The sequence below is a fragment of the Haemaphysalis longicornis genome, unplaced genomic scaffold (genome assembly GCF_048455015.1).
Source record: "Haemaphysalis longicornis isolate Haplotype H1 unplaced genomic scaffold, Haemaphysalis longicornis Haplotype H1 scaffold_8, whole genome shotgun sequence".
Lineage (NCBI taxonomy): Eukaryota > Metazoa > Arthropoda > Arachnida > Ixodida > Ixodidae > Haemaphysalis > Haemaphysalis longicornis.
In genome coordinates this window covers 127149999-127173724 of record NW_027526445.1, presented here as the reverse complement: position 1 = coordinate 127173724, position 23726 = coordinate 127149999, and the positions used below count along the sequence as shown (strand labels likewise).

Below are 23726 nucleotides of genomic sequence, written 5' to 3'. Positions count from 1 at the left end.
AGAGGGTATAGTGCATGATCCAGTGCATGATAGAGGGATCCAGTGCATGATCATCAGTAGAGGGTAGAGAAGGGAGGGGGAAAAAGTGGGTAGTGGAAGGAGAGAGGAGAGCGTGTTACATGGTGGGACCGGCAGAAGACCACCTTCGTTCGACGAAATTCGCCGCGAGGCAAGCAGATGCGCAGCCGTATTGTTTTATCTTTTACACTGACAGCCATATATGCTAGAGGGAAGAGTTTTTTTTTTTTACGGGCCTGCCCATGCAAGCGTGAAGGCTAACAGCGGGCTCTCTTGCGTGCCGGTGGGCCGGCGGCTTGTAATGATTCTGTAGATTCGCAACAGGCACAACCAAAATATCGGAAACGTCGGTTCGAATGGGTTTGTTGACAAGGGTGGCGGGACAGATGTCGCCGTGCTCACACTACCTCAACAGATTGTTATAATTCGTTGCGTTTAAGCCCCAATTTTACGAAACGTCGATTTTGCGAATTTCCCGAATTAGTGAAGAAATTTTTCCGTAATTTCGCACGGGCTTAAGGAGTCCTTGACTTTGCAAAGTTCCCGCTTTAACGAAGTAATTCGCAAATCCCTGTGTCTTCATTGTTTTCTGTTCTCCCTGGATAGGCCGTTGTGAAGTTCTAACGTATATTGCCGGATCTGTGGAGAATTGCCTTCCCATATATTACATGTCGGTGACGTTTTATAAGGTCGAAAACGAGGTCGGTGCCAGGAAAGGAGTGTACTGTGTGTGTAAGGGCGAAGGCTGCTATAGCCCACAAAGCTTGTGATATAACCGATCAGTGTGTAAGAGCACTAATCAAATGGCGACTCGTGTTTAAGAGATAATGAAGATGAGGCCGCCGAATACTTCCGCCTAAAATCAGCCCCGATTCTAAGCATTCTCCTGAAATATAGCAAAAAATTGGGTTTGGAGTCATGATTGTTGTTGTTGTTGTTGTTATTATTATTATTATTATTATCATCATCATCATCATCATCATCATCATCATCATCATCAGTCTGCGCCCACAGCAGTGCAAATGCATTTCCATAGATCTCCTACCAACCACCAGCGCCCTGCTACCCTGTTTGGTATCAGTCGACATTTAACGTGGATATCATCGAAATCTAAACTACCCTCCCGACTTCAAGTATCACACGTTAAAAAAGAGGAGGGAAAGGGGGCTGCCAGAATCGACGAAATGCGGTTGTTTTGGGGGCCTGCTGCATTCCGTCGAGCAAGTAACCGATAGCGATTTCGTGCTGGCCTCAAGATACCTCCTGATCTTCGTCACTGACGAGCAAGTGTTGGTCTAAGCGAGGAAATAGCTTGTGAATACCCACTACGTAATCTGTTTCCCTTAGTATTGAATCGCTTGTTTGAAGTTCGCGCTGAACTTAGCATCCTTGTCCTTTCGACAAAGCCGCCTTTTGAACGCACCAAGCTAGTAACTTGTTTCCTTGGTTCCTTTAAGGGTCCCACTTCGACCGACAGCAGCGCATCCTTAGTGACGTGTGCAGAGGTGTAACGAACTCACGGGAAAGTCGCCGTGAAAGGAGGGACGTCTGTTGTTCCACGAGTCAGAGGCACAGCGACCTTCAAGGCACAAAAAAAGTGTCTCGCCCGGGAAGAAATCTGCAGCAGGGCAGCCTTAATTGAGGCGAGAAGGACGAGGACCACACGAGAATGAAAAAAAAAAAAATAGATGAGAGGAATGACAATAGTTGGGGGGTGATATAAACGTGGCAGCAACGCGTACGGGAGCACATCGTCCGGTGCCTTTCGCTGGGCCACTGCGCGAATCCTCCTCCTCCGCCACCGCCTTGTCGAGAAAGCCAGGCAAGCGGAACCGCAGGTCTTAAAAGGAGAAGAAGAAACTCTCTCGCCTTCGTCGGCGTTGTTGTTCCTCTCTCTGCCTCACCCGATTGTCTTGTTGCTCGGCGGGGGATTCCTGGCCGCCGTCGAGACAATGGGACGCTCAACGCGACAAGAAGAGCGGCGGACGTCTTGGGGGCGGCGGCCGACGGACCGTGTACGCGGTCGTCCGCACCCCGCCTAAGAAAAGCAGGGGTCAAATGCGACTACGCCGCAAGAAGCAGCGAGCTGGGAAGAGGGCGAGGTGGATTAAAGGTTAAGAGTTCAACCCCTATCTTCCTCGCTGTATCTCCCTTAACGAAGGTGCATGGACAATAGGCTAGAAGCGCCCTGCGATCTCCCCGTGTGAAAAGACCGACCGACGCCAGCTTTCTCCTCGTATACACGTTCCGTGGGGTGAAATGGGTGCAAAGCGAACGGAAGTGTGGCGGTTGTTCACGGCATACGATCCGAGAAAAGTTGCGTACCCACTGGCTGAACGGCAGCGACAGTAGGTCCAAAGTATAAACGCAGTGAAAGCTAGTTGATTTACAACCCCGCGGGTTGAGAATTTCCGGCAATTTAAACTTACTCCCGCGTTTCGTCGACCACTGCTCGGTAGAGGCTCAAGTGTTTCGCCAGACCTGTCACCCCGCAAGTGATTCCGGCGTTGATTAAATCCAACAATTTGTATTGCCTTTTCTTGGATTGATTAATTGATTGTGAGGTTTAACGCTCCGACGCCACACAGGCGCTGAGGCGCGCCTTAGTATAGGACTCCGGATTAATTTTGGCCACCTGGAAATCTCCAACGTGTGCCGAAATCTCGAACACACGGGCGCTTTAGCTTTTCGCCTCCATCAGAAAAACGGCCGCCGCGGCCGGGAATCGCACTCGCGTCCGTGGGCTCAGCAGCACAACGCCTTAGCCACTCAGCCACCGCGGCGGTTCCTTTTCTTGGAAGTCGAAGACGAGGCTAAATGGGGGTAGGTAAATACAGCTTGACAGAGAGCTCCTGCCCCCGTAAAAATCGACAGTGCAGCGCACACACCAGGATAATGGTCACAAAAGTGAATGCCAATGTTCGTGACAGGCACTAGGAAGAGCGAGCATATACAGACAGTTCACAAAAAGTTTAATAACTTTGGTTTTATACTAACACGTTTTGGCAAAACCATCTAACCTTTGCAATGGCGTTAGATAAAGGAACACGATTGTACTTATTCAGAGAGAGAGAGAGAGAGAGAGAGAATGTATTGAATGGTAAAGCGAGGTTAGCCGAGCCATCTCACTTAGCTTGCTTCCGCATGTGAGGAAAAAAATTATTTCTATGTATTAAAAACTGTAAGGTGATGCGCAGGAACCACATACACAGGGTTTGGCAGTGAAGTTTTTCGCAACACTTCGTCAAAGCCAGTTCTCCGGAATAACACCACCAGAGCTATTGGTAGCTCGTACGACGGGGCGTGGGTCCCACCTATCGGACCCAAATCTGCCCTTAATTCAAGGACTAAGTGGTGCGGCATACAGAGATCATAGATTACTCTTGGTAATCCGGTTTGTGTGTGGAGAAAAGACACGTTTTTTATGCGTAGTTTCTCGGACGTTATAATTTTCACTCCGAATCGCCAATGAAAACTGGGTGACTCGCCAGACAACAAAAACGTCGGGTGTCATTTGGGATATGTTTCCGCTTGTACATTTGTAATCCGGTGGTTTCGCCATTTCATCCAGGTTGTGCGTGAAGCTACCTCTTTCTCCCAAGCGTGCAGTCATTTTACATGTTTGCTCGAAACGAGCTCCTTCTTTGTCGCACTTAGTTATTCCTTTTTTTTAACGTTTTTAGTATTTCGCTACCCTGGCTTCTGTTCATCCATTTTCGACAGCTCCACCAATTATACACGCTCCTACGTTCTCGACCCTTCCATATTCCTGCGTTTCGAAACAAGTTCCTTCGTGTTTTGACTTCTGAGACGGTTTATCAGCGTCTTTTTACGTGAACGCGTGTCTGCGTGCGCTTATATGTGTGTGTCAAAATTTCTGTAGTGGGTCGCCCAACAGACACTGAGCTGCGCTAATTTTTTCTCGCGTTTTAGTAACCCAAAATATACTAACCCCTTTTTAAAAAGTCGCAAAAGAAGTAGGGGTGCGCATACGCATATTCCCCTTGTGCTAGAACTCGAGCATGTGCGAAAGCCGGCTTGTTATAATACAGTATCTGCGGTGGTGCATCCTTTACAGGTGGCGCAGTTATTTTTCTGGTATTTTTTTGCGAACGCTGCAGGACCAAACTCAAGGTTAAACATCTCTGCTGTAAAAAAACATGTGTCGTACTACAGCTCCCTCTGGCGCCAGTGGTACTGCCACGATTTCGTTGTACGTGAATATTTTTTCAACGCACGTCCGCCGGGTGCTCTTGTATACGGGTCGTGCTCTTCTCGGAATGCCGCATTGTCCGCGCAGTCGTCACCTGTGGCCACCTCAGCCACGGTCACCTGGGCGCCCCCTTCGTCCTGTCGTCTAATTGCCCATTAGGTCGTCCTCTGCGGCCGCTCAGCGAAGCGCACGCGTGTCTCGGCATCACGCATCGCCGGCTTTCGAGAACACCGGGGAAAAACGGTGGATCCACCACCGTCGCCTGAGCGCACGGACAGGATGTGAATCGGACGTCTCGTTATACAGACTCCCATTGTTTACAAATTGCACCTAAATATGTGCGCTGTATTTTATCGCCTAGTGATGCACGTGCTTGGCTTCTAGAAGTCAAGCGGTCCAAATACGTGCCACGTGAAACTTCGCTACGTCCCCAACCCGCTGGTTGCGTACGGCCCGTTCTTGGGACTAATAAGTCTATGCTTCCCCTTCTGTGCCACGCCGGCAGGGTCCAATGTTTCCGCTTTTTTTCTGCGCATGTGTCCTGCGCAGAGACGTAAACCCCCCTTAGGGCTTCCGCCTGGAAGAGTTAAGAACGGCAACGGAAGTTGCCGCTGTACCTCATCACCGCAGCCGGATGTTACTCCGCGCGCCGCAAGTAGTGCGTCATAGGGAATATTTTGAACATGGCACGAGCAGTTTCCATGAATTTTTGTATTTAATGTGCTTATAAACTACCACAGCAACGACAAACGAACTACGTGAGAAAAGGCAGACGACATCACGCATTCATAGCAATTTCCTATCAAAACGCGCGCGCCCGTTGACATCCGGGTCCGTCGCTTAGGCGGAGTGATACCGAACATGAGCTATTGCCTTTCTTAATTTTTTCCCGAGTATAGTTGTATCCCTAAAGCGAATCTTTCAGCTTCTCGCTGATGTCGTCTGTAGTCCACCCAAAACGAACTGCAGGAAAGTCAACATTTTGGGAGAAAAATGGTTATCGTGGATGAAGTGAAGAAGATTTAAAACGCATCCTGTGGTCATAATCGAATCTAGGACCCTCGCGCTATGATGGCGACGTCTATCCGTTTACACCATTCCAACGCTGTGGAACCAGATGAGATTTCGAGAGGGGTGCATTGATGTGCAAAATTAGAAACAAAGACACGCACCCTTCCGTCTAACGACGACGATGGCTGAAAGCTAGGCGTAGCCATGGAATTCCCGTATGAGTAAAACACTAGAAAGTCAACGTCAGAGTCAAAGTTATGTTTATTCCAACATATTCATTATGCTGTGGACACAGGCAAAAAGCCATCTTTAGGCTTGACGAGGCCTGTGGCCCTTATACAGATCAACCAGAAGTTGCAATGTACATTCATATACGTGAGGGAAACAATTTGGCAAATTAATTCCAAGTAGATAAAATGAAAGGTTTTTATAAAAGAGCAATTTTACGGCACACTTAGCCATAACTATGCATTGAACGAAACAGGCATGAGTATAAGCGCAATAGCAGTGCAGTAAACCGTCCCGATAAGAAACAAGTGTTCGCATAATGAGCGCACAGTCTTCCGTCATAGAGTCCGCTTGCTTTTGAGTTGGTTCGTTAGTGGTAGACTTAATTTCAGCAATCCAGTCCAGTCCAGTCCAGTCCAGTCCAGTCCTCTCCAGTCACTGCTCCTCGCGCATGCTCAGCACGGCTCTTCACGAGCCACGCGAAACGGCTATCAAGCGGCTCCGGTGCAGCGCCAGACTCGGCTACTGCGCAATTGAGGCACACACCTGGGCCCGCTCCGGCGCCAGTGCGTCTGCCGCGGCTATGACGCAACACAATCCACTTAAATCCAATCCAAATTCAATCCAATCCAATCCAATCCAAACCAAACCAAGCCAAGCCAAGCCAACCCAAGCCAATGTCCCTCGCGCTTGCGCAGAACGGCCCTTCACAGCACACGCGAAACTGCCTCGGCCAGTGTAGCTTACGCTACAAAATCGTCGATTCCTGGGTTTGCTCTTCGTTTGCGATTTGGGACTTGGGATTTGGGACTTCGAAGGTTTGACGATCAGTTGAACACACTTTCAGCGAAGGCTGGACACACTTTTGTCGCATTTTTTATGTTAGAAAGCGTTCGCACTTCTCTCAACGTCATTTAGGAAGGGATCGTAGATATCTTTATTTGTTTCCAATGTGCGTAAACTACTACAGTGTGGGGCGGACCTAGTGAAACACTGAATACTGTTTTCCGTGTAATTGCAGCCTGGTGTACTCGTAAAGCAAGTACTCGTGAAGCGGGAATCATGCGTGCACGGCCCTTGACGGTATAACTACGGTCCACCTCAGCCCCCGTGTAAGTCCAGAGTGTTTTTTCGTAGCCTCGGAATACCAGGACGCATCCCAGGCAACTATCACCACCGTGGTTTCGTACCTTCGTGCAGTTACCATGCTGCCCTTTGGTAACCTAGCAGAATATAGCTTCGACCATTACTTACAGGACTGCCCCATAACAGAAGAGCAGAAAGAACTACTTTTTACCGTCTGTACAAATAATCTAACAAGACGGAAACCTGAGTTACAAAAAGATACAGGAGCGTTAAATATTTTAGAAGAAACGACAGCTTTAAATAAGTGTAATATTCAACGATATTGACCCCCCAAATAGTCCGGCGTGAAATTCAACAAACACGCAGACACGCAAAATCAGCGGCACATTGAATGCGAGAATAACTTTTCGATCTTGGGTATATTGAGTTATTTCTGGTCTAATCATCTCGTGTAACTAGTTTTTTTACAATGCTTTTTGATTTCAAGTGGAAACATACAATTTGGAGGTATATTTTTTACCCATCATACTTTGGTGGTACGGGAAGGGTCTCTATTGTATGAACCCGTATAAAAGGAGGCTTCAATGCTGATGGCCATCAAAAAGAACCCTTGAGAATTCTTGCCACGCAGTCAGGGAGATTACGGGATAAATGCAAAATTTAAATGTCTGGTCTTGTGTCTATTTGAGATGTCCGCTTGGCACGGGCATTCACCTCCGAAAGAAACGCCTTCAAACGAGAACTCGCGCCAGAAGTCACTTTAGTCCTCGGTCAAGCTCCTGCAATCAGTTTGGTGGTGTTACGAAAAACAAGTGCATTGCGCAGTACGCAGCCTGCGCCATCACAGCGTATTCAAAACATTTTACAAAGCGTCGCGCCACGTATCAACAACACCTAGATAATGAGAAGTCATCATTACAGATTTATCACTAGGCGATCAGTGGTTAAGTTAAGAATTGAATGTAAAGAAGCGTCCCCACGAGGATGTCGAATCAAGAAAATTCTAGCCAATCGAGTGAGGGTGCTATTAAGGCAACAGACGTCGTGTTGCGGCATTTTTGTGTGGGTGGTGTTAAATGCACAGCATTTGAAGTACGGCAAAGCGGCAAAATGACCTGCCCTGCCCCGGACAGTTCGCTCTCCCTCTTTTTCGCGGTGCCTCCGGCCCCAGAACACGCTCATTGTTCGTCGCGGCTATTTTCGCAATTATGTCGCCGTGGTTGAACTCACGCAAACTTTGGGGTCTGCGTCTTGAGACGCACACGTCGCGTGCATATCCGGATTCCTGCCCGGAAAAGGTCCCAGGCATGAGCCGCCTCGAAAGTTACGAACGCAAGTCTTCGCGGCACCACTCCTGCAAACGCTCACAGAACAGATTTCTTGAAATACTACAGCTGTTCCTAGCCACAGAACCACAGAGCCAGCAGTTTAGTCACCGGGGAGGAAAAAATAATGCAAGTTTCACTTCGTGCAACAGGAGCAAATGCAAATAAGACAGTAAAGAGAAAATTTGGAAGTACGTTTTTTTTTAACCCGAAAGCTTTCTTAATGGGACTGATAGCGTCTTGCCAAAAAAACTGATGCAGTTCTCCATAGGCCGGTTGGTCGACCGAAAAGCTCTGGTAAGGTCTCTGAACACACGGCGCGCACGTGAAACATGTATTTTTAGTTTGTGTATTGTTTGTTTTCACAATGTGACTCCACTCCTGTAATAATCCCATAACGGGATTGACAGTATCCTGAAATAAATAAATAAATAAATAAATAAATAAATAAATAAATAAATAAACCGGGCTTCCATTGTGTGGAAACGGTTACTTGAAAATCGCGAAAGAGGAACTCTTCTAGATAAAACAATACGCGCATCGATCATAAAGAAGGAGTACAATAGTATACTTTCATCTCACAAACCACGTATCGGTAAGCATTTAGATCGTTCGTAGATGCGATTTGGTTCCTTGAAGGTTTGACTATCGATTGGACGCACTTTCAGCGAACGTTGGACGCACTTTTCGCGAAGCTTTTGACGTTGTTTTGATGTGAGAAATCTTTCGCGCTCCTCTCAGCTTTCTTTAGGAAGAGGACAGTAATTTTGTGTGTGTGTGTTTTTCTTTCTACGATGTTCGAATGATATCGAGTACCAAATTTCTTTCACCAGGCGCGGTAATCGCATATCGGTCATCATGCGTGAGAACCGAGAGACAAAAAGCCCTGGTAGAAGAACATCATCATGAGCCCGTCAGGAGTCTTCCTCGAATCGCGGCTGGTGTCGACCGCAATTATGTCTGTATCATGCCGCAAAGGCCTGTTGACGAGATGTTCCGCCTGTCAAGCTTCGAGCCATAACGCACACCTGCCTTCAAACAAAAGAAGGAAGAGAGAAAGGTACGGGTGCGTCATACGAGGACAGGTGTGTCGACCACGTGCTTGTCGTATAGTCTGACGCCCCCGTATACAGCATTTCCAAAGATACAACAGCTTACGGTCGGATCAACACAATCCAGAAGAGCACGTCTCCCCACAGATATACCTTTCAAAGAGCAAGTCTAGCTGCTTCGCAGAGTAGACATGGTTGAGATCGACGAGCCTTTGCGCGCAAAGATTGTTGATGTGGACCAAATTCAACAAAGCGAGGGTGTACGAAAGGCTTCCAGGCATTCTCTCTTTGAGGTGTTTTCTGGGTTCATGCATTCTTGCGTCCCACCTCCACACGGTGTGCGGAACCACGCTGAGAGGCAAGCGGCAATCGTGCGTTACTCGGTGTGCCCGGTTCCAAAGAATGGGAGGGGAAAAGTACTACGTGTGAAAGCAGCTGCGCTGGCAGATTCGCTTCGGTAACGGCGTTTCGTTATAGCCGCACAAGTCAAGCGCGATGGGGCAATTAACGCTGGTGAGTCACCCTCCAAGCTGCGCAGGTATGTCAGTCCAACAGACGTCTTTTTAACCGCGCTGTATGTGTCGGCCTTCTGCTTAATTTACGAGTTATGCTACGGCCTACGCTGCAGGCTTTGACGTACAGTGTGACGCTGCTTTCTCTTTGTCTCTCTAAATTTTATCTCACTTTCTAACGACCACAGAAATCACTCCCACATAGACCTCCATCACCTGGACACGAGCACACCATAAAATAACCAGTTTTATACTTTAAAACGTTTGAGCAACAGCACTGTTAATGCTGGGCCAAGGTTGTATCACCAGATACAACTCCGTGACTGACTTCAAAAAAATTAAAAAGAGCGCGGAGGACGCAGACAAAGAAACAAAAGTAGACTGGACGAGTGCTTGTCCAGTCTACTTTTGTGTGTCTTTGTCTATGTCCTTTGCGCTCTTTTTATTTTTGAAGCCATGAACCAACACGCCCAACAAAGAATTTAATTCTGAGACTGAACCCCGATTGAAAACACTCCTTCGCAAAGTGCTCGTGAAAAACTCTCGCCGAGTTAGCTCATATTTTGTCCCTTGTATATGTATCCTCATCTGCTTCTTTCCACATCACACATTCCCCCTAGTTGAGCTATGGGCTCTTCTTCTCCGCAGTAAATGTGCACACCAATATTTCTACTCTCCGGACACACGAGGCTTGCTTGAAAATAACATGCAACTTAACCATGTGGTAAGGGTGGGAACTGGACGCGTGGCGCCAAAGGGCCTACCATCAACTGTTAGCCTTATTTCGGCTGATTCACGTCAATTTTTTTGTAATAGCTTAATTGCAGTTTGGTAGACACCATTAGATACTACACAGCGAGAAGCCCTTGCAGATCTCTCTCCTTTGTAAATAATCTAACCAACCAGGTGTCTTGGCCAAGTTCATCCAAAGGAAAGCATGAACACAGACGTAAGATAAACAGAAACGACACTTGTCTTTCGCTTCCGTCGAGTACATAAAGTACATGTGTGTGTGAAAGAGAGAGAGAGAGATCGAGAGAGAGAGAGAGAGAGAGAGAGAGAGACAGACAGACAGACAGACAGACAGACAGAGAGAGAGAGAGAGAGAGAGAGAGAGAGAGAGAGAGAGAGAGAGAGAGAGAGAGAGAGAGAGAGAGAGAGAGAGAGACAGACAGACAGACAGACAGACAGACAGACAGACAGACAGACAGAGAGACAGACAGACAGAGACAGAGATTATCTTTTATTTGGGCAAGAGGACTTTGGGTCAAGAGATGGAAGTGGGAGCAGAAGGGAGGATGTTTGTGATCTATCACATCTTGAAGGTGGGCAGTTCTAACAAAGACAGGTGGGAGCTTGAAAAGGCAAGAAAGGCTATATGCGGTGAAGTAGGCAGACTCATGGCTCTAAACTGCTCGGGCCAGACACCCTTCTATGAAACAGTGTGCAAGTGTCTGACTTTGAAGACCGGTAAGCAAGTAAATCAAGTAAGCGAGCAAGCAAACACGTCAGTAAGCAAAGAGGCTGAAACTTTTAATGCGTGGGGCATTCAATTCTTGGCCAATTCGACCCTTCGGCATGTGTAATGTTTTGCTGCCGTAATTTTTTTTTTCACTCGGCCACCAGGCTCTCTTCTGTCGCACATGCTATTTAACCTTGCCATGAGCTCCTTTTCCAAGATGGTTCAGAACTTAAAATTGGTCATGCACTTTATGCGCATGATCTGACCACCTGAAAAACAGGAGGATTGGCAGGACAGCAACAATGGCTGACAGCAACAATACCACGAGGCGGGAAACGCACGACGACGGAGTGGCTACAATCCCGCTGAGCGCTTTCCCGCCGCGATCGCGTGGTTTGAGATGGAGTTTGTGGTTAACCAATTCGACGTTGCCTCTGCGGTGGGCGATCGTTTGTGGTATCCCGGGGACCTTAGCACCGTTACTACGATAACCAACAAACAGCTTCGCTGGTCATCCACCTTCAAAGATTTGAATGGCACTAGATCATTCATTCATTCATTCATTGATATAATCAATAGGTCCCGCTAGTTTAATTCAGGATTTTGGGGTGTTTATCGTGTGCTTTAGCAATGTATATTTGCCGGGAATGATTTCTTTGCTAACACAGCAGACCGCTTGTATTATACATGGGACAATTTCCTTCTGATTTCGTGGTCTCGTGGCTGTGGCCTCATCCTTGAAAGGCCACCTTGCTGTCACCTTTCGAGGACGACGTGACAGCATTAGCTTTTACGGCTCGTAGAATCTCACTGTGATACGCCATTTGTAGTCGTGTTACTTTGTGTACCCTTCAACAGACAAAGAAATAAATAAATTAGATTCACACCTCATCTCCATACTAAATATGGATTCGTGTTGTTCTATTACCCTTCTTGTCCTCGGGAACTCATCAAAAAAAAAAAGCTCGGCTTAGTATGCATTCGGAAGTGCTGCGTTTTGCTGTGCTAACGTTTCGCGAACTTGTGTTTTGTTTTTTGCCAGAACGAAAGCGCTGCCCAAAACTGCTTCAGTTTGTGTTGTCTGGCTGTGTTCTTGTTGTTGCTTTCATCGTCATTGTTGTCACCGTATTCATCATCATCATCATCCCCAACCTCCTTAGCTATTAGGAACACAGTGCACCACGGAAAGCTACCACATCGCATCACCCGTTATAGACCCGCACGCTCAGTTCCTTTCCCTCACCTAACCGCAGATTGCAAAATTCACACAAGCACTTCTATGAACGCCACCGCACCTTTCAAAGTTTTTTTTAATTTATTTAGCAACCTGAACGGTTTTCTGTAGTGCCGCAGACTTCTGCGACGTATGCATTGTTGTTGTTTCTTTTTCGTGCTTATGCTATTTGTTTCCTCTATCGTTTATTGCTGGTTTTTGAAGCTATTCCTTGGATATATTAGTCTCTTCCTTTCCTCTTCGTATTACTGTCATTGTATTTATAGGAACTTCGATGTCGACCTTCTCTTGCTGGACCCGTTTGTGTGCAGTTCCAAAGCCACTTCCTACCTCTCGGCCAAATATTTTTTTTTTCTTTTTTAACGTGTGGTCTAGTCACTTTTACCGTGTACGAAAACTTCATCACTGCTCATATACTTAACTGCTCCGTAACTAAATATTATTATCATGGCTGATTGAAAAGGTAAACTTTTACCAAAAGAATATGTTTGGTTTAGGTCTCTTTTTTTCGTGTTTTGTCTGTTGCTCTGTCTGTCCTACTTACTATTATATACACTTTGATTTTGCGAAGCTTCTTATTTGCGGTAGGGTTAATTCGCTTCATAATCGTTTTTTGTATTTTGTTTTTACTTTGTTCCACGTGTGCGAGCAATAAGTCCAGCCTCTGAACCTGGGCATGTAAACAAATATGCTTGATTATTGCAATATATATCATAATATATTATTATTCTTTATTATTATATTGTTTTATTGCTCTTGTTCGTGTTAACGCGTCGGCCCAGCACCGCACACAAGCCAAATGGTCTGTGTGAACTGCTAATTAAGATTCGCCTGTTGGTTTGAATAACTTCTTTCACATTGTTTATTATTACAGTCGAACCTCATTGCAGCTCACCTGGCGGGGGCTAAAAAGTACGTACAGGATCTTACTACCAATTATTTGTAAATAACAGGACCTGGAGTATGTTAAGTCTTTCTCATAAGTTCCTAGGTCATGCCAAGTTTCCGAGCCACGACGAACTCAAAGCCGGGGCTTAGACTGTCATGTGCGACAAAAAAAAAGTAGTTTTTATGTGACGACTGGTAGAAGCATTTTTATTTATTACCGACACAAGACGCTTCGGTTGCTGTTGAGAGTTAAGCTTATAATTTGAATGATTCGTGTATATGAAATTTCCCAACACCTACAAAGTTTGACGATGATTGTGCAGAGTGTATACACGACACGACAGCTCTCCTAAATTAGCTTATTTGGCTTCTGCATTCAAGGATTTAAGGAAAATGTGGTGCATCCCAGATATCATTATGCGCGCAGCTGAGACTGACCACATTTTCTGCCGGAATTTGCTTTACGTGCGTCATTTCCACATTGTGTATATCTTAACGAACTCCCTCCCTTTCTTCGCCAATTACGAACATCACGCTTTTTCTCGGTGGTTGATTTTTATCCATTTATCGATACTTTGTACATTAATCAAAAATGGATGGAGTGTTATAGTTTGTTTTTGTTTATTCATAATTTACTTGTTATCGTCTGTCTTCTTCGTGTTTTTGTTGTTGTTTTGTATTTATTTTGCACTCAGTTATTTCTTTATATCTATAAATGTACTTGAAAACCACCAGCCCACCCTCCTTTAAAATAAACTATGACTTTGGAATTAACTATGAATCAACCCTGATGTCAGGTGGTCTCCCTGTCTTTCTGTTCACAACTTCATTTACCTCCCAACCGTCGGTCACACACTTCCGACACAATCGAAAGGAGGGTTTTTTTATACCACCTCGCTATTTTGGCGTCAATACTCAGCTATTTGGGACACCGGATGCATTTTTTAGGAACCCATTTACCAGACCCGCTCTGAAAGGCCACATTTCACATATGGCGTGCTTTTATTCGACCATATTTACGGGGAAATCCCTAATGTGGAGTAAGATTCTTCGAAGGAAAGTTTGACATCCACCTGAATGCAGCCATACGGCTACAAAGGACTGGCAGTTTTGTGGCCCGTCTGGAGCAGCTGTGGATATGGAAAAAACAGAGGGATTTTGGTTTGGTGAATGGGGTGCGAAACCGTCCTTATTTGATGGCATTACTTGGGATAAGGACGCACTTCAATACCTAGGTGTACCTTTGCACCAAATACGAAACACCGGGCCTCATTGGTCATTGGCACTCCAGAACGTCAAGCGAGCCTCTCAGGCATGGATGGGGCGAGAACTTTCTGTGTTTGCGCGTGCGCACGTTTGTAATGTCTTCCTTGTCGCAAAGATGGTTTATGTGCTGCAAGTACTCCACTGTGCGCGTTCTAAAGTACAAGCTCTACATAGAGTTTTTGCAACATTTGTGTGGGGGTCCCAATGGGAACCTATGCGTAGGGACAATTTGTTTCTTCCATTAGTGTCTGGGGGTGCTGTGCTGACACATTTGTTTGTACACCAGCTTGTATCTCGGTTTTTCTTCTATAAGGTGACGCATCATCCACTTCTGCTCAACGTTATTCAACAGCGCATAAGTTTTCATTTACCGTTTTTGCTTGTCTCCACTGGTGAAGTCAGTACGAAGCCGCCATGGGGGTTTTTAAAGGAGGTGGTCGACACCTTCAATTTCCTTACTGCGAGGTTTTCCCGGCAATATCTGTTTACCCTTTCCAGGAAGGCTTTGACGATCACTTTATTAGAGAGTCTGTTCCCAGTGCCGGTTTATCGCCAGCCTTACATTGGCCTTATTACACTGACAGATTTCCGAAGAGTGAAAACGCGTGCGGACATGCGTCGTTCCCCGCGCATGCGTTTCACCCTGAACGCTTCAGATTATTATAGCACTCAATTCAATGCACCGGGCTTCTGATTCCGCATCGTTCCAGCTCGCTGGCTCACACGCCACCTGAAAATTGTCCTCCTGGAAAAGCACTATTCCCGGTCAACCGAGCCACGCGCACACCGTGGCGCTTCCTCGACGTCATATCAGTTTATATACGCTTTGGCGGCGAGCCAAAATGTTGCAAACCCGCACCGCCGTTGGCGGCCACATGCTCTCCACGCCCTCCCGCGTGGCGGCGGATCAGTGCGATGCGTCAGGAGCATGTCACATTTACATGCGCGTCCCGGCGGAACCAACAACACGCTCGTCAGGCGCACTGCTTCGGCTGCAAAGTGTTCACGCTTCAGCATGGTATGCGTGCCGCGTGACGTGGTTGAAACGTCACTACCACGTCATTGGCGGGAACGTGCGTGCCAACGTGGCCACGTGTCAAGAGTCCACATTTCCACGTGTCATGCCTCAATATGAATGTGTCTGAAAAAGTCCCCTGTTTACCTTCTCCGAAGGGCACGTTTTCTTTATAGTTAAGCCCGTGGCTTACGATTTCGGCATGGACGAATTAATAGGCAGCGCTGGTAACACTTCCCGGAGCGTAAATGGTGCCGGCTCGTGTCCCTGTGTTTGAACTGAACCCAGCTCCCAAAGACAGCGAACGATCTGCCTGCGCTGATTTTTGTCATCACTCTGCGCGCGTGGGCCTTCAGTTTTCAAAGTTCATACATTACGCGGTAAAACCTTCCCCCTAAGGCACGTCGTGTATCCTCAACGCGAGTGAAAGAGAGAGAACTTTGTTCTGCTGAAGGATGCCATCAGCCCAGATGTTCTTTCAGCACAGATGTTCAGCCCAGAAGCCCCTCCTACACGACTTCCCGATTTGCATTTGTTTGGATTATGGTAAGTACACTTTTAACATCGAAGCTGTAAGGAAAATTTAATTTTTCGGGACCGGGGTTAGAAATACCAAAAAATTGCCGAGTGCGCACACGTGAGCGCTGGCCTCGCGGCGGCCGCTAGGCAGTTAAAAACACAAAGAAAATGCCTAGCACTCGTGTGTGCATGCCTCAGGACAACCGCCCAGCGTCCCCGGCGCACGTTCGTCAAGCCAAGCATGCCCACTTAGGGACATCGGCCAAGATTGGCCAAAAAAAAGACTCAAGCATTTGGCGTAATCAAGGCAGCATTTGCTTGTAACGAGAAAGACTCCAGCGTTTGCTGTAATCGTGGCAACACTTGCTCGGAACGAGAAAGACACGTCATAGCGTACACCCCTTCAAGGTGACGTCCATTGATGATCACTTCCAAAAAAAAATGAAAGAAGCTCTCACTTATAGCAACAATGGTGGAGTAAAAAGGTCGTTGCGGCAGCGAAGAATAAGCAAATCGGCTGCAATCGTGGACTCAAACCTTCGTGATGGTCGTGGAGGTTGCGTACAGCTTCGCTACCTTCAAGTCTTACGCGTTAGTGTTAGTGTTCCTTCATTTTTAAGGACATTTTAACTTTCTTTTCTTATCAATTCATCGATTATTCTGTTTGCACTTAGAATGATGCTACCAGTCCAGTGGCTCAGTGGTCCTAGACCAGTTCAACGGCGTGCCACGACCTCCGTCAAGTTCAAGGGCAGTAGAAGTCGATATTCGTTAAAAGTGACCATCTGGAAGCTTCTCCTCACTACTCAGTTCCAATATCAATTGGTTTCAATGACCATTTAAATGGCACTCCGGAAGGCGAATCAGCTCTACCGGTCCACACTACATCATAGTCGGCTTTATTCCACGTTCCAAACGCAGTGGATGGCGATGGATTAACATTCAACCACTGCCATTGCCTCGTTCGCTCCTCAATATATCCTCGCATGAGTCTTATCACATTTCGTCTCCATCGCAAAAAAATTTACCATCCCTCCCTGAAGAAAGTTCAGAGAAGCGCGAAAGCGAAGAGTGCGTCCAACCTTCACTGCAAGTGCGTCCAACCGATCGTCAGGCCTTCGAAGACCTTATTCAACGGACCCATGCGACGATTACTTGCGCATTAAGTGAACGGATTTAAGGACGACCTAAATATATACCGATACGGAATTTACGAGATGAAGATACCGATACGTGGTTTGTGAGATGAAGGTATGCTATTGTACTGCTATGGTCATGATCGATGCGTGTATCGTCTTATTTATTAGAGAACCATTCCTGTTTCGTGATTTTCGGGTCACCGTTTCGACAAGATGGAAGTCTGGTTTCAGGCACCCGCCGTGTGTCATGAAGAGATCTTAGCGGAGCTTTTCGGTCGACCAACCGGTCTACACGAAGAGGCGTTAGTTTCTCGACAGAACGCCATTGGTCCCACTCAGAAAGTTTTCGCTTTAAAAAGCAACTACCAGCGCTTGAATGCAAGCATTTCAACTCCTGCGCAGCACCTGTATGCCTTCATTCAGCCCGGCAGCTCTTTCTTCCATAGGCATAAAGCTAAAGAACTCTTCCGGTGGGAACTTTTCCAACCACGCTATAGCCTAATTCTATCGTGAAAAAGAGTAAAGTGGTGGCATGCCTGTGCAATAATGTTAGATCGGTGCCTGATCCACAAAAGGCGTCGTCTTCTAATGAGGTAAGATCCAAGGATTGCTCTTTGCATGTGCGTGTCCTGCGACGAGAAAAGTCGATGTGAGGAATACTAAGAGCACGGAATACTGAGTAAGTGTACTGAGTGAGGAATACTGGCACACTAGAAATGCTGTAATTGAGTCAGTAATACTGGCTTACTGGCATACTGGGAATACTGGAATGAGAGCACTGAGTGAGGAATACTCAGTAAGAGCATAGAATACTGAGTAAGAGCACGGAATACTGAGCAAGTTTACTGAGTGAGGATTACTGGCACACAAGAAATGCTGTAATTGAGTGAGTAATACTGGCTTACTGGCATACTGGGAATACTGGAATGAGAGCACTGAGTGAGGAATAGTGAGTAAGAGCATGGAATACTGAGTAAGAGCAATGAGTGAGGAATACTGGCATACTAGGAATACTGTAATTGAGTGAGGAATACTGGCATACTGGGAATGGTGGAATAAGACCACTGAGTGTCGAATAGTGAGTAAGAGCATGGAAGAAAAAAAAGACGAATGTTTACCTTGCTGACCACGTAAATGGCGCGCAGATTCTGATGACGTCGGATAGTATTCAGGAGGCGTAACTGTAGGACCGTGACTGACGGTGAAAGCATGCACGGAAGTTTTGAGGGCTTTATCCGATCTTTAAGTGGGCAAAAGCATCGTAGAAGCACTGCCGCTTATCCGATCTCAGAAAAGGATAGGAACGCGTGAGTGACGGAAGTCGAAAACTTGAACTAAAACTCAGAGGCCGAATGTATAAACTAAGTTCATGCCCACTTTTCAAGCTCGTTCCCATTGCGCATTAACCCACCATGCCGAGCACAATAGGCTGGTGACTGTTCCTTCTCCTAAACGCGGCAATCGCATTTATGATCGAACCACGCATCTCGTGTCCGGGAGCGGTGTAGCTTTCTTTCCTTGAACAGGAATTAGGGAAAACCAAAGAACGTTAATTATTGGGGTGTTAATGCTGGTGGCGTCGCTAAAGTATTTGTAAAAGAATTTCAAAGGCTTGCCAGCATGTACGCGTGGGAAGCAACGCTGACTATCGCAAACAGCGCTGCCTATTACACTGCGTGGTAACGTGAGAACTCGCATACGGTGATGATGATAGCGGTCCTCTGCCAACGTCATCGCCATCATCATCAATCGCCACTTTTTTGTCAATTCAGACGATAACAATCACGATGGCAGTAAATAGTTATTTTTGCCCGTAGGTACGGACGGACGGACGGACTGATCGCTGCTTGGAACGATTGCAATGATAAATTATGGGGTATAACAAAATATCCGCAATAGGGAGCGGGAAGTCCGCAGAAGATGACCAAGGTGTAAGAAGACAGGAAGAAAATCGAACGAAATCGAGCGTGTCGATGATCAAAAGCATGTAGCGGAAGGTGGAAAACGTCTCTTTACACGCTTCAGATGGCCACGTGCTCCCACTGTTATTTTAGTCCTTCCGGGCACGAGGCAGCAGCGCCTACGATGTCGCCCAACAATTGCGCACCGAAAAGCAGAAGACACACACACAAAACAAGCACGAACGGAGCCGTGCGTACAGTACTAACGAGAACGGCAGGCGTGACGTAACGTCGGGAGGCGGACGTGACGTCAACGTCGAGCCGCCGCCGCTTCCACCATCATCGCCACGCCGCGAGACAAACAGCGCAGCACGAGCGCGGAAGAGGAGGATGCTGAGAGCAGGGAAAAGATGAGGATGGAGAGGAGGAGGAGGAGGCCGCCAGAGCGCCGGCCGGGGGGCGTGGCGGGAAGGTTCGGCCGCCGAGCCGCGGGTCGCGCAGAACGCGGGGTCCGGCGGCAGCGCGGGTAGTGCGCCCTGCGAGCACCGCGCTCTCTTGCCCCTCGACGACGTTGTCAGTACCGTGCACGAGGAGGGTGTCGAGACACGCGGAGGGCCCGCGCTGCTGTGTCTGATCGGCCGGTCGTCTTCGGGGCACCGCTAGGCGCATGTGGCCGCTCGCCGAGCGCGGTTTGCACCCAGGACGCGGCGATCAGAAGAAGGAAGAAGACGCGAGGCGGCAACGACGAACACGCCGGGCCGGCCATGGACGACGAGGTGCCCGGATGCAGTTACGGAAGGTGAGTTGTTGTGCAGGGAAGCGACGGCGCAGGTGGAGGGAGAGATGGCACTGAGAAAGTCTAGGGAAGTACCACGGAGAGCTATCATTCCTTCACTCACGTTTCAGTCGCATGGTAAACAGGCGTATTTGGTGGGTAGTTGTAGTGCAGCATGGAAAGCGCACTTTCGTTTATTATTTGCACCGCTTGCCGCCCTGTCACTGAACAAGCGAGAACTTTGTTTATAATACACGCATCTTTATGTTTGTTCATTCATAGACGCTGAAATCACAGACAACTCAACAAACTGTACAGAGCGCAACTTGTTTGGTAACTGCACGCTTTGTTGATTACTACTTACGCGAAAGCGTGACGGTCACCATCTCCTTACCATATAGAAGATTCTAAAAGCCATCTTTACGCAATATGGTCAGTGTCCAAGGCACGGCACGCCAGCCAAAGCCTGTACGGCCACTAATTACGTCCTGGCGTTCAAAGGCTGAACAAAGGGACTCCATGAAATGTAGAGCCAGTAAACTAAAGATGCCTTTATTTCAGAGGTCCGTTAATGGAAAGCCATAAGAGCTAATGACAGCTTCCCCACTTTCTTCATGCAATAAGTCTTTCCCGGACATCAGAAACAAGTCCAGTTAGTCCACCGATACCCGGCTTTTGTTCAGACCTCCGCAAAAGTGTCTGGAGTGGGTTCCCAACAGTACCTGGATGTGTTTCGCTTAGGAGGGCTGACAAACGCACGTGACGGAAAGTAAAGCCGGTGTACGGGAAGCTCCTCACTCCCAACTAACTGGCAAATGTGTTCATTGGAGGGGTCATGTGGAGATCTCCGGCAAATAATCATGAAGCATATACGGTATCCCCGGCAGGGAACAAGAACGCAGGCGGCTCGAAAAGTTTGTACAGATTAATTTTCGCCGTAAGTTGGTGCACAAAAAAAAACGTTACTGGGGGGAACGTGTCCATAGGACAGCAGATCTGTTAAATATGATGGAATACTTAAACAATATGTTGCAAAGAATACCAGCAGGGATCTGAAACCAACTGGCGGAATCATCCGTCATGACGATTGCGTGTCGCCCGTTTCCCGAGTGTTATGTACTCGATCATCGCGTGATTGCTTTCACGAACACTCTAGCGAAGGTCTCGGTCCGTGACCTGTGCGTACTGCGTAATTCTACTTCATTGGTACATGAGCCACCTGCCGAGAGCGGTAAGCCTAACATTGGGCTTAGCTCTGCAGCGGACGACTGTCGAATTCCAGCTTAATTTGAACGTCATACTCGTGACTAAGAGACGTGGACGCTGTGTTACGGGGTCCTCCCATGTACGTGCTGTTCTAAAGTCTTGCCGCCATCTGGCCGAGTGGCTCTCCTCTCATGACTAGGCTACGAACCACCAGAAGCTTCCAAGTCTGTGCCTATATGGAACAGGCCTGTCATGAATAAGCACGATGAGTTAAGGTAGCTCTGTCTCTACGAGAGCTCGTAGGACTGCTCTGAGCTTTAGATTTGCACTCTGCAGTCTTTACGCTCCAAAGCATAGCTAAAGCTTCACGTGCTCCATAATGATGCACGCCATCTAAGAGATTGCATAAAAAGTGCGAGTGTGAGAGGATCGTGCGCAAAATTCGAGGACCTGTAGTATTAGAGCTAAACCAGTGCTTATGGCCGGTGAGTATTGAGATAGCGGGGTATGAATCCTGTTCTTTTAAAAGGCCGTCCCCAAGCTGTGGCCACAAGACCACTTCGGAAGGCTAAAGAGGCCTTCCGAATGAATGAATATACCTTCAGCTCCCTGTGAAGCTCTTGTCACGTCACCAAACTCTGGGTAAGTGGAAATTGTAAGCGACTAAATGGGATCAAGTGCGATACATTTGACATCTTGTTGGGGCCAACTGAAAGGCGAGACAAATATATAATAGTTTGGTCTGTGTGTATGATTTGTACTTGCCTGTCTGTAGTACCGATGTACACAGATGTAATGCACTTCGGACGCATACGCAAACATTTTGTGTATGTTGCTTCTTTCCCCTAAAAAGAAAAGTGCGCGATATGAGTACGCTGTCCGGGAGCATGAAACATGGACTTTGCGTAAAAGAAGACACATGGATGCAGAAGGGTCATGACAGCAAAAAGAACCATCGAAACAGGGAGATAACGTAACGCTCAGCGACGAACACAGAATGAATGAATGGATGAAGATAGAATTGGGGGTGAGCACTTCATTTTGTTTTGGAATTCAGTGGCCAGGAGTACACCTACTCAGAGACCTACGGTATGACTGATCGGACATGCAAAGTACAGTCACATGAAAAGTAAATCACACATGCAAAGTACAGTCGTCCACCGTCTAAGCTGGAACACCCCTTCACCCACTTATCGCCTCCCGCTGCCTTGGCCTAGGGTAATTTAGTCACAACTGCGGCATTTCTTTGAAGTTTGAGGGGGCACTTAAGTCCTTCACACGGTTCGAACTGTTTTCATCAGAATTTTCGAAATATTCTACGCTAAAGTCAAATTTGATGATCCAGCTAAGCCTGTGGATGACCCTACGTTCAAAAACCGATTTTTTGCAGAAGAGCGTCTACCGCTAGGATCTGCTAAGCGTCCGATGATTGTGATCATCATTATCATAATCATCTTTATCTTATTTGTGTCCGCTAAAGGGCGAAGGCCTCCCCCGTAGACTCACAACTGCTTCAGCCGTCTTAGCATTGGAAAATATGGGCAAAATATTGTATCAGAATGGTCAAAGTCCAGTTCTGGGGAGGGTCTGGGATGGTCAAAGTCCAGTTTTGGGGAGAGTCTGGGATGGTCAAAGTCCAGTTTTGGGGAGGGTCTGGAATAATCAATGTCCTGTTTTAGAAAAGGTCTGGAATGGTCAAAGTCCAATTTTGGGGAGGATCTGGAATGGTCAGAGTCCAGTTTTGGAAAGGGTCTGGAATGGTCAAAGTCCAGTTTTGGGGAGGGTCTGGGATGGTCAAAGTCTAGTTTTGGGGAGGGTCTGGGGTGGTCAAAGTCCACTTCTGTTTGTGTCCGAGCGAGCCTTCCCAGTACAGTATTGCATCAATCTATATATACCCTCTAAAGCATTCCCATGGTTGAGCTTCCCCACAATGCACTCGATTGACCAATCCATGGCACCACCTAAGCGATTTCGGTTAATTACAGCAACGCACACAACATTCCACTCAAAAACTGTAATCTGCATTGTGACACTGTGTAAATGTAGTGCGTCACGCCTGCACTGCGTGATGTCACAGTGGAGTCCAAACTTTTCAGCGAAAACGTTCACTCGACATCGTCATTCGCCGAAACATCGTTGTGTGCTGCATGGATTAGTCAATTCAGAGCATTTGGGTGAAGCTGAACCACAAGGTTGTCCTTGAGTGCAGTTTTAGCCTCACTGGACTCCGATGATGTTATTTCTACCGCGGACCAGGCCGCATACCAGACCAGGGTATGAGCTGTTTTGTTTCATCAAGTGTTGCTCCTCTTTTCTCATAAATAATAAGGGGCAGAGCACCAAATGACTAAGATTCATGGTGAAAAACAGCGCAAGGAACACAGGGACAAAAAGACACCAAATGACACCTACCGCCGCTGAAAGGAATGCCAGGGACAAGCTATCAAGGCTCATTGCAAGACCGCAACATCGGTAGCAAGCTTCTGGTGTTGCTGTCACGCAAAAGGAGTAAAGGGGGCCTTGTGGAGGAGGGAGGGGGGGGGGGTGAATCGAGAATGAGCAGCGACCGTTTAAGATTACAAGACTGAACGCGGTAGCGCGTGTTGTATAAAAAATCTTGCACCCCTCGGTCTAACAACGGCGATGGTTAAAGGAGCCATGAAGAGAAAATACAACTTCGTGTAATTTGAAAGAACTAGGATTCAGTATCTCACTCAGCTTTATTACAGCCCCAAAAGATGTTTTTTAACAAAAAAAAAGCAAGAATTATTTAAAAACTTTCAAATTTTGCGCCACAGTGACGTGTTATGAGCAAGAATGACGTCATACGGGCCAACAATAAAACATAATTTTCAGTGCTGTAACTGCACGTTAGC

General features: G+C 47.1%; 1 protein-coding gene across 2 annotated transcripts in view; it reads left to right on the top strand.

Moving 5' to 3' along the window:
* The first annotated feature begins 19405 nt into the window (after window positions 1–19405).
* The window catches only part of Spred (Sprouty-related protein with EVH-1 domain), a 108682-nt gene continuing 104361 nt past the window's right edge, over window positions 19406–23726 (top strand). The window contains exon 1 of one of the 2 annotated variants that reach the window (XM_077681156.1): window positions 19406–19668. In XM_077681156.1, coding sequence (XP_077537282.1) covers window positions 19634–19668 — 35 coding nt within the window. In that variant the 5' untranslated portion in view covers window positions 19406–19633. The remainder of the gene's footprint in view (window positions 19669–23726) is intronic. The other variant, XM_077681154.1, reaches the window with a different exon arrangement.